Raw genomic sequence first — 21,046 nt, forward strand, 5'->3', positions numbered from 1 at the left:
GTACAGTAAAGATCTGGTCCGTTGTCGAGCGGCCGTCAACGAAGCCGGCTTGATAACTTCCCACGAACTCGTTCACTAATGGTGACAGACGACGGAAGATGATCTGGGATATCACTTTGTAGGCGGCATTAAGGATGGTGATCGCTCGAAAGTTCTCACAATCCAGTTTGTCACCTTTCTTGTAGATTGGGAATATAATCACTTCCTTCCACTCCTCCGGTAGCTGTTCGTTTTCCCAGATTCTGACTATCAGTTTGTGCAGGCAAGTGGCCAGCTTTTCCGGGCCCATCTTGATGAGCTCAGCTCCGATACCATCCTTACCAGCTGCTTTATTGGTCTTTAGCTGTTGAATGGCATCCTTAACTTCCCTCAAGGTGGGGGCTGGTTGGCTTCCATCGTCCGCTGAACTGACGTAGTCATCTCCTCCGCTGCCTTGACTTTCATTGCCTGTACTCTCAGCGCCATTCAGATGTTCCTCGTAGTGCTGCTTCCACCTTTCGATCACCACACGTTCGTCCGTCAAGATGCTCCCATCCTTATCCCGGCACATTTCGGCTCGCGGCACGAAGCCTTTGCGGGATGCGTTGAGCTTCTGATAGAACTTGCGTGTATCTTGAGAACGGCACAGCTGTTCCATCTCCTCGCACTCCGCTTCTTCCAGGCGGCGTTTCTTCTCCTGAAAAAGGCGGGTCTGCTGTCTCCGCTTCCGTCTATAACGTTCCACGTTCTGCCGGGTACCTTGCTGCAGCGCGACCGCCCGCGCTGCGTCCTTCTCCTCCAGAATCTGTCTGCACTCTTCGTCGAACCAATCGTTCCGTCGACTTCGACCCATATACCCGACGTTGTTCTCCGCTGCGTCGTTAATGGCTGCTTTGACTGTATTCCAGCAGTCCTCAAGAGGGGCCCCATCGAGCTCACCCTCTTCCGGCAACGCTGCCTCGAGATGCTGCGCGTATGCAGTGGCGACATCAGGTTGCTTCAGTCGCTCTAGGTCGTACCGCGGCGGTCGTCGGTACCGAACATTGTTGATGACGGATAGTTTTGGGCGCAGTTTAACCATCACCAGATAGTGGTCAGAGTCGATGTTAGCGCCACGATAAGTCCTGACGTCGATAATGTCGGAGAAGTGCCGTCCATCAATCAGAACGTGGTCGATTTGTGATTCTGTCTGCAATGGCGATCTCCAGGTGTACCGATACGGGAGGCTGTGTTGGAAGTAGGTGCTGCGAATGGCCATATTCTTGGAGGCGGCGAAATCAATTAGTCGTAGGCCGTTTTCGTTCGTCAGCCGGTGAGCGCTGAACTTTCCAATAGTCGGTCTAAACTCCTCCTCTTGGCCAACCTGAGCGTTCAAATCTCCTATGATGATTTTGACGTCGTGGCTTGGGCAGCTGTCGTACTCACGTTCCAGCTGCGCGTAGAATGCGTCCTTATCATCATCAGTGCTTCCGGAGTGTGGGCTATGGACGTTGATTATGCTGAAGTTGAAGAACCGGCCTTTGATCCTCAACCTGCACATTCTCTCGTTGATCGGCCACCACCCGATCACGCGCCTTTGCATGTCGCCCATCACTATGAAAGCTGTTCCCAGCTCGTGTGTGCTGCCGCAGCTCTGGTAGATGGTATGATTACCTCTAAACGTTCGCACCATTGATCCCTTCCAACAAACCTCCTGCAGCGCTACGATGCCGAATCCACGGTCCTTGAGCACATCGGCGAGTATGCGTGTGCTCCCGATGAAGTTGAGAGATTTGCAGTTCCACGAACCGAGTTTCCAATCGCTAGTCCCTTTTCGTCGCAGTGGTCTTCGCCGATGGTTCCGGTCCGTACTCTCTTGTTGATTGTTCGTTGATTATGATTTTTTAAGGCTGGCTTGCAGGGCCTGACACCAAACCCCTAAATTTCCGGAGGACCATTCCTCCTTATTTCCGGTGGACCATGGTACACAGTTTCATTTGGAGTGCCTCGCTGGCACTCGGACGATGATCAGCCGCCCCTAACATGGAGAACAGACGCTGTTGTGAGCCGATCCTGACATGGAGAACAGACGCTCAATAAGATTTGCACCTCCGGAGATGAGCAAACCCTCCCTTCCCTGTCAGCATACGACCATAGTTCCCACTAGGGTTGGTTACCCGATCTTCCCTAAGGTTGCTCGTATCCCGGCCAGCACCGCGGGGAGGTAGGGATAGGAGTTGCTGGGTAAGAGGCTAAGGACCGCGAGATGGGGTCTATTTTATTCCTTCAGGTACGCGAAGTACCAATGGTACGCTTTACCCAGCATTTGCCGTGCCTTTTAATAAAGAAGAAAAAAAAACTAAGACGATGTCAAATCTTAAAATGTATTTATCATGAAATGCTACTTACTTCCATGTTTGTGTTATTTAGTATTCTAATATTGACCATCTCGTACTAAGCTTACGTGTTTTGCCCAGAACAACTTTCTATACCTCTGCTAACTCTGGACTGTTCTCATCTCACTCTCCCTACACCAACAACAGCTGCCCACAGTGTGGTCAAAAATTCGTTCTAGGCCAAGAACTTGGCAGACACGTACGTGACAAAAATTGTTCATTTTTCAATTCCACCACATCATCGTCGTCGCCGTCGTCGTCATCATTGAACGTGGCATCCTTCGTGCTACCAAACGTGGTAGCAATCCCGTCAACATCCCGAGCCACGCACCCAGCCACGACTGTGGCGACAACGACGCCGGCCGAAAATTCAATTATCCCAAATGATTCAATTAAAGTAAATATGAATGATCGTGAAGCAGCATCGGAGTCACATCTGTATTCTTCGAGATCAGCGAGAGGGCCGCCAGCAACTGTGGCTGGTGGGGCTCGCACTGTGAAAGCAACGGGTCAACCCAGGGACGAGCCACTTTCCAGGATAGCACCCACAGCAGCAGCAGAAGTTGATGAGTCGGAAGGTATGTATGGCTTTTTAGATAAATTTTTCCCTTACTAAAGCAGATGGTGCTTTCTGTCAAACAGGTCGGTTGGATGGTGCAATGGGAATGGGGAGCGGAGAGGAAAGGATAAAACTTTATGAAAATTTATAACTTTTACATGAACATTTTTGGGACGCCCGCTTTTAGTTGGCTAATCTGGAGATGGAGATTTTACACATAGCTAATCTGATGGATTTGTGTGGAGTCCAGCTTTGTTTTTTTTATACTAATGTGGAGCTATGTACGAAATTCAGAAGTATCTACATATTATGCATAATTTATTTAAACAGATTCTATTGGGCTAATCTTTTTTGTTTTAATTCGCATATAAAATAATTTAAGATTGAAATAGATTTTATGATTTTACATTCACCATAATTCAAGATTATTAAGAGTACCTGCATGGTTTTATGTATCTTAAAAGTTAAATAGACCCAAGACAAGGACTAAGGACTTCAATATTGGCGAAAACTAGCAAATGTACAATATTAAAATATTTTCAAGGGGTGGAATTGAATGGAATTGTACGAACTTGTTTTATGACAAGTGAAGACATTCCACTAAAAGCTTATAATAATTTTCTAATAAATGATTGTCTATTTTTTAACCTTTTCATGTGATAAGAGAGTTCTTCTAACGACCGCGCATCTTTAAAGGGATAGACCATTTTGAATGGCTTTTTAATAGTTTTTTCATCTTTCATAAGGAAAAAATATGATAAAACTTGAATAGATTTATCACACATTCGGTATCTTGATTACTTCAAATGCTAACTTCTGTTTTTGTTAATTAATTAATTTTGAGCGAGATTGCCGGGTCAGTTGGCTTTTAACTATAAAAGACAGACACGCATTATAATTCCAACAAATAACATTCCTTTCACCCCCAAAATTTAATAAACCATGTCCTTATGAACTTACAGCTTTCGGACCGGTTCCAGCGATGACCATGATGGACCATTACTCCAACCTCCTGCCTACAACTACAGCGGGATCACTCCCATCGATTGAGACCCACCGAGTCATCGTAACATCGACCCACAATTTTCTCCTTCCGAGCCCGTCGTCGGCCTCGCAGCCATCCTTGTCAGCAGTACACCACCCGCTTATCGTACTTCCAGAAACGGTGACCCAGCCAAACACGGTCTCATCAAACGACGATGGTAATGATGATAACATTGTCGCCAGTGCGTCCACGTCAGCGGAAATCTTTTTCACCATGGCTAATAATGCGTCCGAAAATAATACTGTTTACGTTGATGAAATTGTTGGCACCACCACCGAGGACAGCTCGGCCGTATCATGGCAGTGTAAAATATGCCCATTCAGGTACTTTTTGATTGCATTTTATTTCGAGATCTTTTTTTAAATTTGGATCACATGGGTTTGCTTACTTTACAAAGGGAAAAACATTTCTCTGTTCCTCTTCATTAATTTTTCTTATCATTATGTTGTATTTTTTGTCAATATCACCCCATTTTCACCAGTTCGAGCTCGCAAGCAGATTTTCTGTATCATGGAGTATTGCACGCATCAAAAATGAACCCTACGGCGACACGGGAATCGGACATGGCAGCAAAACTGAACTGTCCTCTGTGTAAAAAGCTATTTTCGAGAACCTCATTGCGTTTACACCTGCGCCAACATACAGACGAGCGGATGTTCCAATGTGAGCTGTGTCCCATGAGTTTCACTCGAAAGGCTAATCTCAAGAATCACGTAGTAAACATGCACGTGGCAAAGAAGCAAATCAAGTTTGAGCCGGGTAATCATCCTAAGCAGTCGACAACAGAACCACCGAAAAGTGCTATTTGTACTACTTGTGGCAAGGCGTTCTCCAATAGGTAAGTGAATTTATTTGCTTTCACTATCACAGATCTACAACTTCTGAATTATTTGCTTATTAGCTCACATCCATCAAAAGTTGATTACTACACAAAAAGTTACAGTTTCAAAAGCGTTAAAATGACATATTAATGCCATCGAAGCATACTGAAACGGTGATGCGTTAACGCGTTGACACACGACAAAAAGCAGCCTCGCCCAGCAGCTGATGTCCATCGTTTAGCCCAGCTTTCAGAGCTTACGAAAACATACTCGCATATGCATACAGTTCGGTGTAAATAATTAAATATGCTTATATTCTTACACCATACTTTACGGCTATTTAGATAAGCTCTTGCTCTCGATGGTCAAACCTGGGTTCAGCCATTGGCGTGAGCGTTCCTTAGGTTACCCCTTTTGTTGATTCAGAGGCAAATCAAAAGCGGCCAAGTGATTCGACCGAAGCCATTTGGCCGAATGTCACATGGCCGAATCACACGTCAGGCCTGAAAATCATCTAGTCATATTCCATTTGGCCAAATTGAACGTTTGGCCGAAATGTTTATTGGGCTAAAAATCAGTTGGCTGAATTAGACGTTTAGCCGAAAATCATTTGGCCGAACTAGTCATTAGGACGATTCGAATATTTTTCTGCAATAGAACATCTTGGAGAATCTACCATTTCACCGAAAGACGTCTCGCGGAATGTACAATTTCACCGAAAGTTATTCGGCGAAATTCAGTTATAATTAAGTAGACGTCATAAAAAACCCTGTATGCTCGGTACAAGGCGAAACGAAGGATCGACCATCGTATCTTATTGTGCAAGTTGACTAAGCTTAGTTAGTGTCATATCTTTGAATCAGAAGACTTTGCGTCAAAATTGAACCGCGGTCTTCCAGCAGATACAAGTATACAGTCGTGAGGTGTGGACGTCTTTTCGGTACGGTCCGCAATTTAAATTGTATATATATTTTTTTACCTCTACGACGCAACCGCGTTGTGCGCTTCTCGTGCTTCGCCAGTAACTGTTTAAGTTTACTTTTTTATAAATATACATAAGTTTTCGTCGCGCGCGAGTCATCGAACCGACTGTGTCGTGAGAAATTTATTTTCTTCTAAAATCATGCCGTGTGGTGTTAAATCGTGCAACATAAACGACGATCGTTACTTGTGGAAATGCGAGTACTGCAATAAGCGATTCCATGCAGCCTGTATCGGAGTTCAACGACATCGGGAAGAACTTATCACTGCGTTTGTTGCTCCTTTATGTGCGGACTGCCAGGACATTCTAAGGAAAGAGGCCGACGTGCGCATAATGCTACATCAGCAGGAAGAGCTTATAAAGGCAATTCGTACACAAACGGACGCAAACCATCGTATTATGGCTGACCTGAAGAACTTTTCTTCAGTGTCATTGCTATTTGAAAACATTGAGCACCTGCTCAATGATGTTAAAAACGTACTGGCTACGACCAACCAAAACAACGAACGCTTATGCACTTCGCTAAATGAACATATGAAGTCGTGTGACTCACGTGCGACCTCTACAATTGCCAACATTTGTAAGTCGAATACGGCATTGTCACAAAAAATTCACCATCTTTGTGACGAGAGGCTTATTTGCCTACAAAATGACGTGGTTCTTTTAACAAAAGTACCGAAACACTGGCACATCGAGCTAAGCATCAAAACTTCAAGAAATTCACGACGAAGTAAAATTTGTGTCCGCGAATATATTCGCCCCACAATTAGATGCAGCGGGAACCAGTGCTAGCCAGCCAAAAACTCTGGAGGAAGAATTAACAGAAAATAATAGCCTACCTCTCATCACCCTGCTTCAACAGCGCGCACAACAGCAGCTGCAACCAGACCCCCCATCGAATAAACTTGCGCGTAATGCCGTTGCCAAACTTTTTTGCTGAGCGTCGTGCAAAATGCTAAGTACCGATACTCAAGTAAAAGGAAGTTGCTCTACGCATATCAACGAACCCGGCTGGAAATGCTTTCATGGTGGGGAAATGTAGGTGGAGCCCAGACTGGAAAAAATTGGAACATGAACGGCGTCATCAGAACATCTCCATGCAAAACAATCGTCTCAACAGCACCAATACCCAAGGCAGCAATATCAAAACCAACATCGTTGACAAGACGAATGTCAAACGAACCACTGAAATGATTAAACGACCTGAACGACGCAGTAAAAGCAACAACAAACCAAATGATAAGCAACTACTAACAACTACTAACTAATGGCAAAAAGTCAATTTTCTGGTCCTCCAATAACAATAGAACATCCAATTGCAGCTCTATCAGCTCCTAGTGCAAAATCTTTCATCCACTTTAAGAAGGGTGAAACCATCTATCCAGCTGAAAAATCACAAATGAAACCTCAACCACCTTACGCTAATACTCAGCAGAATCAACAGCAACGGCAGCAGCAGCAACAACAGCATCAGCAGCAGCAACTACAGCAACAAGAACAGCCACCAAATCCTGACGGCCAATTCGAACTAAACCCAATGAGACCACCCATCGTTCGTCTGACGCAACAATCTACGGAAGTATCTTGCGTACATGAAAGACCAGCCCCCAAATGTATGCATCGATGGAATGACGCCAACCAGCATCAAGATGCTTCTTGCATCTGAAGGACTACCATCGTCTCCTGAACACCTTCATCGCATATTCACCGAAGTACATCGGGAATATGGAGTTGGGCCAGTTGAAGCCGCAGCAGACCTGCAGTCTTATCGCCAATACCTTTCGAGTGAACGGACACATCGCTTGCAACAGCTAAGGGAGAGCTCAACCAGGTTCCACTCTCCTTCCCCCAGAAATTTTCGCAAGTAAGGACGCCTTCTTCGCCTGAAGTATGTAGCACTATTTCTTTGACCGACGAGCAGCCAAAAACTTCTTCAGAATTTAAACAGAATGTGACTGAAGTTTCGATATATTGTCAAAATTTCAATCGCATGAAAAGTCCAGCTAAAATGAAGGAAATTTATAAAAACTTTTTGAGCACTTCTTTTTTGGCCATTTTGGCTACCGAAACTAGCTGGGACGAAAGCGTAAAAAGCGAAGAAGTTTTTGGAAGCGGCTTTAATGTATATCGAAACTACAGAAATTTTTAGTTTTTTTTAGAAATTTGAGTCCAATAGAAAATCAGGTAGGGGAGTTCTTGTAGCTATTTCGACTACCTTTAATTCAGATATGATTCCTACATCTAAATTTAAAGAATTTGAGCATGTTTGGGTGAAATCATACATCGCAGGTGAAACACACGTGTTTGCCTCGGTGTATTTTCCACCTGACCATGCTCATAAAAGCACGTATGAAAGTTTTTTCCAATGTGCTGAACAAATTTTATCACAACTCCCTCCAGAGGTTAAAGTTCACATCTATGGTGACTTTAACCAACGCAATGCCGATTTCATTCTGGACTCTGAAAATGAAAGTATTCTACTCCCAGTCGTTGGGGACAATGAAACATTGCAATTTATTTTCGATTCAACCTCTAAACTTTGGCTTAATCAAATTAACCATATAAAAACCCAGATTAATCCACCTAGTGGTGATGATGCCTTTCTCGTGCATCGTAAAATGTATTGAAAAAATCACATAGGAAAGGTCAAAAAAGCACTTTAGGAGAATAGATTGCATTTTTTCTATAATTTTGCATGGTTTAACAATAATTACTATGCATTCCCAATTCCGAAAAAAAAGATTTTTTTGAATTTTTTTTCGGTTTTGATTTTTTCCATACCCTTGGGAAAAAACAATGATTTTTCAATAATTCCGAAATGCAATGTCCGATCGGGCTAATTTTCAATAGCAAACAATGGGACCGCATTCCTCGTGGAATGCAACTTGTTGCGAGTAAATTGGGTAATGCCAAGTTCCAAAAAGTGTGTCTACAAAATTTGTACACATACACACACACACACACACATACATACATACACACAAACAGACATCACCTCAATTCGTCGAGCTGAGTCGATTGGTATATAACACTATGGGTCTCCGAGCCTTCTATCAAAAGTTCGGTTTTGGAGTGATCCTATAGCCTTTACGTATACTTTGTATACGAGAAAGGCAAAACAGACAGCAATGCTATTTGGACTTTTTTTTAACTAACGTATATGAAGATTTCTGTGTGACTGAATCATTAAATCCATTGTGGAAAAATGAAGCGTTTTACACAGCAATCGAATATTCTTCAATTATTCACGCCCACCAAAGACCCAACGACTATGAGTACGAGGAAGTCTTCGAATACCATTCAGCAGACTATGAAAGAATTAAACTAAGATTAAATAGTATTAATTGGCAGTCAATTATAAGGAATGAAGGAAACATCGATACTGCTGCATACACTTTTAACGAAACTTTACAGCAAATAATTGAACAAGAAATTCCACTTAAGAAAAAACGACGACAAAGAAATGCAGAAAGTCCAAGCTGGTACAACAGTCAAATCAAAAATTTGAAAAATCGCGAACAAAAAGCACATAAAATCTACAAGAAAGAAGAGAGTGATCAAAACTTAGCGAAATATTTGGAACTCTGCGACCAACTGAATCTAGCCATCAGTAATGCACTTGAAAAATATAATTCAAAAATTGAGCTTGAAATAAAGTCCTGTCCAAAAAACTTTTTCAATTACGTAAAAACAAAATTAAAATCAGACAATTTTCCATCTGTAATGCACCTCGACGAAAATGTTGGCGATAGCTCGGAAAAAAACTGTAATTTATTTGCCAATTTTTTCCAAGACATCTATACTACATTTTCGGAAGAGGATCGCGATCGCGATTATTTTGCGTTTTATCCAGAATTTTTCAGAGATGTTGGTGTAAATCAAATTCAAGTCCAGGAAATTTTCGACGCTCTAATGAACTTGGATGCTTCGAAGTGACCTGGCCCTGACACGATTCCACCAGTATTTATTAAAAATTAGCAAAAGAACTCACTACTTCTCTATATTGGCTTTTCAATAAGTCTCTGGAATCTGGAATCTTCCCAAAAATATGGAAAAGCTCTTTTCTAGCAACAATATTTAAATCTGGTCGAAAATCAGACGTACGTAATTATCGTGGCATAGCCCTTATCTCTTGCATTCCAAAACTTTTCGAGGCAATTGTCAACGAGAAGCTATTTTTGCAAATCAAAAACAGAGTAACTGACACACAACACGGCTTTTTTAAAGGTCGCTCGACCTCAACAAATCTACTTCAATTCGTAGATTTTTCATTGAATGCAATGGATAACGGCAACCATGTAGAAGCTCTATATACGGACTTTAGCAAGGCATTCGATCGCATTGATATACCGATGCTGCTTTTTAAACTACACAAAATTGGAATTGAACCACGACTCCTGAAATGGCTTGAATCATACCTAACTGACCGCCAACAAATTATCAAATTCAATGGACACAAATCAAAACCAATTCAAGTCACTTCGGGAGTCCCTCAAGGCTCTCATTTGGGCCCTCTTCTTTTTATCTTGTACGTAAACGACATTTCCTTCATTCTGAAAAACATTAAAGTGTTAATTTATGCCGATGATATGAAGCTCTTCATGGAAATAAGAAATGAAGTCGACATCAATGTATTCCGCAATGAAATATACAAATTCTACATATGGTGCAAGAAAAGCCTATTAGAACTGAATGTAAAGAAATGCAACTTAATATCATTTAGCAGAAAAAGAACAATACCAAACATTTCAATCGCATTAGGAAATCAGAATGTGGAAAAATGTGAAAGAGTAAGGGACTTAGGAGTAATCTTAGACTCTAAACTTTCTTTCGTAGACCACTACAACACAATCATTCACAGGGCTAATAACATGCTAGGGTTCATAAAGCGTTTCTGCTATAACTTTCATGACCCATATACAATTAAAACACTTTATGTAGCTTATGTTAGATCAATAATGGAATATTGCAGTATTGTATGGTCTCCTTTCTCAATCACGCACGAAGAGAGATTAGAATCTGTACAAAAGCAATTTTTACTATTTGCTCTTCGTAAATTAGGCTGGACATCATTTCCACTCCCATCATACAAAGCACGCTGCATGCTTATTGACATACAGACTTTGAAAGAGCGGCGTGAACTAGCAATGGTTTCCTTCGTAAATGATATCGTTTCGCAACGTGTTGATTCACCTGAAATCTTATCAAAATTAAACTTTTATATTCCTTCAAGGCAACTTCGTAATCGCACCTTATTTATAACAAACTATCATCGAACAAATTATGCCAAATTTGGACCTTTGAATCGAATAATGAACATTTACAATCAACACTGCGAAGCTATCGACTTTACAATGTCTCGGCAGAATCTTAAAACATATTTTAATAGTATTCGAAATCGCAACACATAAGACAAAAGATATAACATTTTTTATCTGTACTATTTAATCTCTAGTTATTTTTTTATTATAAATATATGGTAAATACTTCACAATTTATGTATATTAGCATTAAGAAATGAAAAAAAAATATGTATATTTATATGTACTAGTCTACGACGGTTGACGAAAAATTAATAAAACTTTAGATTCTCCAATTTCTCGGTTATGCCTCAAAGAAGTAATATCGATTCATTTTTTCACAAAGTCTTGCCGACTGTGAACAATAGGGTAAAACGTCCTATCGTTGTGGTAGGTCCTAATATTGCGGTAGTGTTTAAATAGTCCATCCTGGATCCGCCAAAACTCTTCGAATCAACCACTAGAACCAATGAGCTAGACTTTACTAAGGTGGCGCAGATCAGCGCTGCGTGCCACTAGTTGTCTCCTTTATTCACCCGTTGATCTTATGTATCGCAAATAGTGACGTCACTAATTGCGTTGCATAAGGTCAGCGGGAGAGTAAAAAAGACAACTAGTGGCACGCAGCGCTGATCTGCGCCACCTTAGTAAAGTCTGGCTCCTTGCACTAGAACACCTTTTGTTTGACAAAATTCCGTTCAAAATGATGAAAAATCAACATTTTTCATTAATAAATTTCCTTTTTAAAGAATTTTCGAAATCAATTTTGATTTGGCGCGGCGCTTAACCCCTCCATAATAGGTCGTTTTACCCTACATATCTTTTTGATCACTTTCGTCCGTTGGTGCGAAGTTAATCCCATGACGTTCAGCATCAATAAGTGCTTCGTGATAGCCTTCCACCGCTTTGCAGTCACTGTTCATATGGATTACAAAATTGGCGGAACAACTATTCACAGGGTCAGTCAAGTAAAAGATTTGGGTGTCTTGCTTGATAGGTACCAGTCTGAACATCAACGATCATCGTTCAGAAATCATCGTTCTTGATTTATTGGACTTGTTATTTTCTAACTTTCATAAGGAACCAAAGAGAAAGAGTATCGTTCGTGCAGTACCATATTATGAACCAATGTCCTCCATAATAAGTGCCTTCAATGACGTGACCTACGAGTATCTTGGTCCATGTCATTTTCACCAACTGTTGATAAAATTTAATAATATAGTTTGTAAATATCATAAAGAGTCTTGGCTACGTGAAGTGTTATACATGCCTGAGCCTGTCAAATAACTACTTGTAATAACTACCATCAACGAAGCCGGCTTGACAAGTATGTCTTGATACACAAGGTTGTATCGTTGGTGACGAAATCGAGGTGGTTGAATAATTCGTGCACTTGGGCTCACTAATAGTGATGGCTTCCGATATCGATACCAGCAGAAACATTCGAAGACGCACTGTGGCAGGAAGTCGTACGTTTTTTGAACGAGTTTGACGCCGTACCGAACTGATTACCTAGAAAACGCTGATTAGACCGGCAGTTCTCTACGGATACGCAACCTGGATGATGCTCGTGGAGGACCAACAAAAGATATTTTAGTTACCAGATAAATATTGTTGCTGTCGTCGCTGTCCGAAACATCTTTTGCTGGCGAGGATAGGGGATCTAAATATCAATGAAGGAAAAATACGTACGATTTGATAGTTAGGTATCACACATGTTTCGGACAGCAGAACAAAGGGGACCGTAGCGACAATCTTTATATGGTAACTAAAATATCTTTTGGACCAACGCACACTTGGAGTTTTCGACAGTGCTGCGTACCGTCTATGGTGAGGTGCAGATGGCGTGCGGTACGTGAAGGAGGCGAATGAACCACGAGTTGCATCACCTGTTGGGAGAACCATCCAACGTTAGCACCGCTAAAAACGGACGACTGCGGTGGGCCGGGCACGTAGCCAGAATGCCAGTAATCCAGTGTAAATGGTTCTCGACAACGACCTGACGGGACCAAAAAGGCGATGTGCGCAGCGAGCAAGATGGATCGATTAGGTGGTTTCGATTAGATGATTTGCGGACCCTCCGCAGACTGCGTGGTTGGCGACGTGCAGCCATAAACCTATTTTACTGGAGAAGGCTTTGATGTACTGCACAGGTCTCTCCGGCCTTAGTATGAGCTAATAAGGCCGGAACAAATATGAATTCCTTCTTTTGTCATGTTCGTGGTAAATTTAAAAAATTATAAATTGATAAAATCGTGAAACTCATCAGTTTTCTTAAATAATTTTCTAGAAAAGCTTAATATTTTATTTTTTTTCCAATCAAATTTTGAATTCCCTCCTCGAATAAGAAAATAAAGTCACAAAAAATCGAGGGAGCGGTGACAGAAGTAGAAAATAATATTTTTTCCGGCTCAATAATAATAATGTTCGGCTCCAGTTCAGTAAACCAGAGAATTGAGGAAGAGTCACCAATTATTCAATATGCATTTACCATTCGCCAATGAACGGGAAATCCACATTCATTCCAGATACACCTATGACTTCACTAGACGTCCTTGCTTTCTGATTCGTCGATGCCATTCACGTCGACTAAAAACAAAACGTGGGCAAATTTTGTCAATCGAACAAAACAGATCCCCAAAGCCACGTACATATACCACCGCTCCACTACTGTTGCCTATCATTCTCCAAGGATCAAACGCGCGTGTTCCATCGGCAATCCTGGATAAACGTAATATGGGGAAATTACTGTTCCCGTTGCCGTGGAGCAAACAAAAACCTCAAATTCGCTATCCAAACATCGTTGATCCAGCTTGGATATATTATACGACGAGACCACCTACTCCACATTACTGAGAGGTGGCAGCCATGCTGCACCCAACGACCCACCCTTATCGTCACCAAGGTAGATGACCGAAGTTTGGATTTTGCCGGACTATGGTTCTGTTTCTGGGGAAAAGCAAAATAACAACAGCGTCATGACCAACCATCATCATTATCGCTGCTGTCGTTGTCGTCGTCGTCGTACATCCTTTAATGCACGTGTGACTGGACGGCCGAACTATAAGAATCAACCACACCTTTATTAGGCTTGAGCAGTCCGGTAATTTTGGATCAACTTCCATACTCCCTATCAAACAATCGAATCACTCTCCTCAATATAAGAAGCCTCTGTTCTGACCGTATTGTGTGCAGATTTCAATAAATTTATCGAAGGAGAAAGATTCATTGTAAGTGGTTTTTACTCGCCACTTGGACACATGGCTCGTTCTCGCCCATGCCTCACTCTAATCCCCAATGAAGCCCAAACATTATCCCATTGGTCCCTTGTGGGTCCTACTTATGGTTCTGCTTTCAGGTGTGTGATATGCTGTTTGGATCGTTCATCGAAGCTACCGTGAAAGCAACAGCTTCAATATAGCGTCTCCATCCAAACGATGACCGGTTCGTTGGTTGGCCCTGGATGGTGGCTGACAAAAGCACCCGGAGAAAAAGAATATCAGAGGTGAACCGATAAAATGCAAAGTTAATTACAGAAAATCTAACGTAATTTGTGAAAATAGCTACTTGACTTGATAGATTTATACAAAAGTGATGCTTCTTGCCGGCCAGTGTCTAGCCGGTAGAGGCGATAGCTTTTTGTCGTAGTCCGTTAAGCAGCTAACGGCTCGCTGGTATTGGAAGAGCACAAATGGGGATCAATAGACTTATTTATGTCGGTGTTTAGCAGTGTCGTACCTCACGTGTATCTTTAGGTACATACATCTGATGTGAAGAGCTATAGCAGACGGAAAACAACAAATTGAGCATTTATAATGGATCAATGAATACAGAAAATATGTTGGAGTGTTCAATTTCATACGAAAAATCATTGAAATATAGAGGATGAATCCATTACAAACATAATTCTGATAGAAATACTCAAATTTCTCAACAAATTGTGTACCGTGAAGGCACCATATTTGACGCAGTTAAGAAATTTTTGAAAAGAATCATCATTTTATGAATAATCGCAAAATTTTTACGTTAAATATTCTGCATAACGAGCTTTCTTCGGCAGGTATATTTTTGTTTGATTTCGTATTCAGGGTTGTCTGACCAGTAGCTTGGGTAGCGACAGAGTAATACTGTCCAGAGAGCAGCTCGAAGTTGTACTGTAAATGTTTCGTACAATGATGAGGTATCAGAACTCCGGCTCGGGTGGCACGTTCCCTTGCCCGCTGCGCACCTCGCCTTCCTGTGCCCGACGGATCGTTGTCGAGAACCATTTTCACCGGGTTACTGGCCGACATTCTGGCTACGTGCCCGGCCCACCGCAGTCGTCCGCAGTGTGAACGATGGATGGTTCTCCCAGCACCTCATGCAACTCGTGGTTCATTCGCCTCCTCCACGTACCTTCAGCCATCTGCACTCCACCATAGATGGTACGCAGCACATTCCTTTCGAAAACTCCAAGTGCGCTTTAGACCTCCACGAGCATCGTTGAGGTCTCGTGTCCGTAGAGGACTACCGGTCTAATGAGCGTTTTGTAGATTGTGTAGATTGTCAGTTTGGTACGGCGGCGAACTCTATTCGATCGGAGCGTCTTGTGGAGTTTCAAGTACGTACGATTTCCAGCCACTATGCGTCTCCGAATTTCTCTGCTGGTATCATTTTCGACAGTCACAAGTGAGCCCAAGTACACAAATTCTTCTACCACCTCGATTTCGTCACCACCGATGCAAACTCACAGTGGGTGGGTCACATTGTTTTTTTTTTTGAACCTCTTCCTATAATGTACTTCGTCTTCGACGTGTTAATGACTGGTCCGATCCAATTAGCTTCCCACTTCAGTCTGATGTAGGCTTCCCTTATCTTCCCAAAGTTACGTGCCATAATACCTATATCGTCGGCGAAGCCAAATAGCTATTATGGCACGAACAGACACGAAAGACCATCACCTTGCCGTAACCCTCTGCGCGTTTCGAAGGGACTCGAGAATGCCCCTGAAACTCAAACTACGTACATCACCCGATCCATCATCGCTTTGATTAACCGTGTTAGTTTATCCGGAAATCCGTTTTCGTGCATAAGCTGTCATAGCTAGTCGATGAATAGATGATGCGTAGGCACGTTGTATTCGCTGAATTTCAACAGTTCTTGGCGAATGGCGAACAGCGAATCAGTAGAAATATCCGAAGTAGAAAAAAAATCAGAAGGGTTGTGTGCAAGACACGACCGCCCGACGTAAACTACGAAAAACCTTTTGGTGCAATGATAATAACCAATTATTTTTAATAGTCCAATTTGTTTTCAATAATACGCATTTCCAATCAGTCATAACAAAAAATCCAAAGTCAGAATGTTGCGAACTTTACTTTTCGACGCAATCATATTCAATTCTGCGCACTTTGTCGGAGAGAGACGTTGCAATAAATTTATTCGCATTGAATTTTGATCAAAGTAAAACTTAATTGCTTGGTGATGGAAGATTGTTTTCCGTCGGTAGTAGAATCACGAGAGCACGATTCAGAGAAAGACTTATAATTTTGGTAGATAGTCATCCATGCGAAAACATTTTTGCAGCTTCTCCGTTTGACGCGCGCTCGTGATTTTACATACATACAGAAAACATACGATGATTCAACTCATCCATGAGTTTTTAGGTGCTGGAATGCCACGCGCGCGCGGTAGAGCAGTTTTCTTATAATCAACAAAGATGGCTCATTAGTCCCGCCTCTTTGTTGTCCGGTATGACTGCAAATATTGTGTAACCGTCACACACTCACCAAAGGGGCGTGGCTACAGGTTCAACTTTATTGATTACAAGAAAGCAGCTCTTCCGCGCGCGCGAGCCATTTCGTTCGAGATGTCGCGGAGAGCAGACCGTGGTATCACCTTGGCATCGGCGGAGCTCCTACCGGAAATTTTATTCCCGGCGATGGTGTGGGTCGCGCGGTCGTCGTCATTAACATAAGCAGCGCTCAGTTTAATTTTTCTTGTATTAAGTAGGAGGAATGACGGCTTTGGCAGGTTTTGTTCTATTATTGTCGAGGGGTGGGGGAGAGGTGGTGGTTTGTTGACCTAATTTTATAAAATTTAACCACAATATTCTTTGATATGCAAAGCATGTTTTTGGCCAAATTTGAGCATAATTAGTTACAGAAAACCCCCTGACAATAATAGAACAAAACCTGCCAAAGCCGTAATTTCCCCTACTAACGATTGGCTACCATCAATGAAAGTAGCTCTTAAGTCATAACGTGAGGCGAGATGAATTTTGATCAAAGTAAAACTTAATTGCCTGGTGATGGCAGATTGTTTTCCGTCGGTAGTAGAATCACGAGAGCACGATTCAGAGAAAGACTTAAAATTTTAGTAGATAGTCATCCATGCGAAAACATTTTTGCAGCTTCTCCGTTTGACGCGCGCTCGTGATTTTACATACATACAAAAAACATACGATGATTCAACTCATCCATGAGTTTTTAGGTGCTGAAATGCCACGCGCGCGCGGTAGAGCAGTTTTCTTATAATCAATAAAGATGGCTCATTAGTCCCGCCTCTTTGTTGTCCGGTATGGCTGCAAATATTGTGTAACCGTCACATACTCACCAAAGGGGCGTGGCTACAGGTTCAACTTTATTGATTACAAGAAAGCAGCTCTTCCGCGCGCGCGAGCCATTTCGTTCGAGATGTCGCGGAGAGCAGACCTTCTGCATCGGCGGAGCTCCTACCGGAAATTTTATTCCCGGCGATGGTGTGGGTCGCGTGGTCGTCGTCATTAACATAAGCAGCGCTCAGTTTAAATTTTCTTGTATGAAGTAGGAAGAATGACGGCTTTTGCAGGTTTTGTTCTATTTTTGCTTTGGGGGGTTTGTTGACCTAATTTTATAAAATTTGGCCACAATATTCTTTTATATGCAAAGAATGTTTAGGCCAAATTTGAGCATAATTAGTTACAGAAAACCCCCTGACAATAATAGAACAAAACCTGCCAAAGCCGTAATTTCCCCTACTAACGATTGGCTACCATCAATGAAAGTAGCTCTTAAGTCACAATCTGAGGCGAGATGAATTTTGATCAAAGTAAAACTTAATTGTTTGGTGATAGCAGATTGTTTTCCGTCGGTAGTAGAATCACGAGAACACGATTCAGAGAAAGGCAAAATTTTAGTAGATAGTCATCCATGCGGATACATTTTTGCAGCTTCTCCGTTTGACGTGCGCTCGTGATTCTACATACATACAGAAAACATACGATGATTCAACTCATCCATGAGTTTTTAGGTGCTGAGTTGGGCTTGATTTGAATCGTCCATGAGTTTTCACCACAACAGACCAAACCACAGGCGTTATCGCTGGAACCGCGCTGGTCCGTTCTCCGTGACATCCAGAATGAAAATGTCGCGCGCACGCGAAACATGGGGCTTTTTATACACAGGGAAAACGAAGCAGTGGATCAAAAGGCCCGTACCTTACTGCAATCTGATGTCCGTGTTGGGGATTTATGAACGGAATTGAATTTATCACCCGTTTTGGAAAGAAATAACATTTTCAATAGTTTAACGTTGATAATCAATAGTATCAATAGAATTGGCAAATTGCTGGAGAGTTTCCGAATCTATTGATAAGCAAATCTCGAAAATCCATCGAAAGATAAAGACGCTATTAGCGTTTGAAATCTATCCTAATTTCGTGACGGTCTCGAATTTGGAAATTTCGGTTTTACACCCTGTATCTGAGTCTTCCCTTGGACGTAGTTTACGTCAAAAAATGCTGGACTGTAGACGAGGCAGTATTCAGCGTTAAGAACTGATCTTTGATTGTTAAGGCAGAGCATCAGAAGAACCAAAAAGTACTTAAGGCGGATCTGTAGTCGAAGTAGTATCCGATGATTGAAAAAAACTCTGATAGATAAAGCAGAGCTTAAAAACTTACTTACTTATGAATCCTGTACACCTCTGGTGGTGCAAAGGGCCGACTTGAAAGATCTGAGATCCTGAGCGTTGTCCAGCTAGCGCTTCAACCTGTTGCCAGGTTAGATTTCGGTCGACTTCTCTTATTTCTTTATTGAGGCTTCGCCGCCAAGAGCCTCTGGGTCTGTCTCTGCTGCAATGTCCCGCTGGTTTCCAGTCTAATGCTTGTTTACAGATTTCGTTTTCACCCCTACGTAGAGTGTGGCCGACCCAGCCCCACTTTCGATCCCGAATTTCTGTTGCTGTCGGTCTCTGGTGACAACGACGATGAAGCTCGTTGTTTGAGATCCAGTTGTGAGGCCACCAGGCCCGAATTATATACCGCAGGCATCTGTTGATGAACACCTGCAGCCGTTGAGTGTTCTCCACGGATACACACCATGTTTCGCTAGCGTATAACAGCACAGGTTTCACGTTAGAGTTGAAAATTCGTATTTTGGTGCGTTCACTTATCTGCCTGTTTTTTCAGATATTTATTCAACTCGCAAAGGCAGCCCTTTCTTTCTTGATCCGTGCGCCTATATAAATCTTGGTACCGCCGTCTGACGCCATTTTGCTACCAAGATATTGGAAGGAGTCACCGTGTTTACATCCAACGATTTGGTTTTGTTGACGTTGATGACTAAACCTGCCGAAAAGGAGCGCTCGGCAAGGTCGTTGACCTTATTCTGCATATCAGAGCGCTGTTGTGCGAGGAGTGCAACGTCATCAGCCAATTCATAGTCGTTTAAGTGCTCCATGGTTATAGGCTGCCATAACAGCCCGCGGTTTGGTTCACGGTCAATCGCATCTACCAGAATCTCGTCGATTACGATGAGCAACAATAACGGTGATAGAATACATCCTTGCCTCACACCAGCTACGACCCGGATAGGGTCGGACAATACCCCATTGTGAAGCACTCTACCCAAAAAGGCCTCGTACTGTGCGATGATTTTCTCAGGAACCCTCTTGCGTCTCAGGGCGCCCCACATATTCTCGTGATTGAGACGGTCGAAAGCTTTTTCGTAGTCAATGAATACCAAGTAACGGGACTCTTGGAATTCGTTGACCTGCTCCAGAATGATACGGAGCGTGACAATATGATCCACACAGGATCTTCCGGCACTGAATCCGGCCTGCTGCCGCCGGAGAGTCGCATCGATCTCCTCCTGAATCCGGGCTAGGATAATTTTGCACAGAACTTTGAGAACGGTACACAGCAACATAATGCCTCGCCAGTTATCGCATACAGTCAGGTCACCCTTTTTGGGCACCTTCACTAAGATACCTTGCATCCAGTCGACCGAGAAAGTTGCGGTGTTCCAGATATTACGAAATAAACTATGCAGTAGTTGAGCGGATGTCATGGGATCAGCTTTGAGCATCTCGGCTGATATGCGATCGACCCCTGGGGCTTTATTTGATTTCATGCTTTGGATGGCTGTTTGAATCACTAGCAGTGATGGAGCTTCGGTATTGACGCGTGTTATACGTCGGATCCTAGGCAGATCATGCCGAGGTGGTGATGGCCTGGCTGGCACTTTGAAAAGTTGTTCGAAGTGCTCAAACCAGCGTTTCAGCTGGTCAGTTGGGTCGGTCAATAACTGATCATTCGCGTCTTTCACAGGCATCGTTGCATTCATCTTCGCCCCATTTAAGCGTCGTGAGATATCGTAGAGGAGGCGGCGGCTCTCTCTCCTCCGCCGGCCAGAGAGTCTGCCCACGCTCGCTTGTCCCGTCGACATGAGCGTTTTACTTCCTTCTCAAGAGCCGCGTATCGTTGACGGGCTAAGACGTTGGCTCCTCTGATTTTTGATCGCTCTATCACGGCTTTGGCTTCTCTTGGCTCCTCTATCCTCCTCCAAATCTCATCGGTGATCCATTGTTTTCTCTGGGTGCGCAATTCGCCCAGATTGTTCTCGCTGGTGGCGATGAAGGTATTCTTGATGGTGGTCCATTGGTCTTCCACGCTGTCACCTTTCGGAATATCTGCAGCACGTCTCTCCAGTTCTTCAAAGAAGGATCGTTTCACCGTGACATCTTCC

General features: G+C 42.8%; 1 protein-coding gene across 2 annotated transcripts in view; it reads left to right on the top strand.

Moving 5' to 3' along the window:
• The window catches only part of LOC134213148 (uncharacterized), a 228,880-nt gene that overhangs the window by 153,044 nt on the left and 54,790 nt on the right, over positions 1-21,046 (top strand). For both annotated transcript variants that reach the window (XM_062691798.1, XM_062691797.1), the window contains 3 exons: positions 2,502-2,932; positions 3,876-4,281; positions 4,440-4,796. In XM_062691798.1, coding sequence (XP_062547782.1) covers positions 2,502-2,932; positions 3,876-4,281; positions 4,440-4,796 — 1,194 coding nt within the window. The remainder of the gene's footprint in view (positions 1-2,501; positions 2,933-3,875; positions 4,282-4,439; positions 4,797-21,046) is intronic.

This window comes from Armigeres subalbatus, chromosome 2 (assembly GCF_024139115.2).
Source record: "Armigeres subalbatus isolate Guangzhou_Male chromosome 2, GZ_Asu_2, whole genome shotgun sequence".
NCBI classification, from domain to species: Eukaryota; Metazoa; Arthropoda; class Insecta; order Diptera; family Culicidae; genus Armigeres; species Armigeres subalbatus.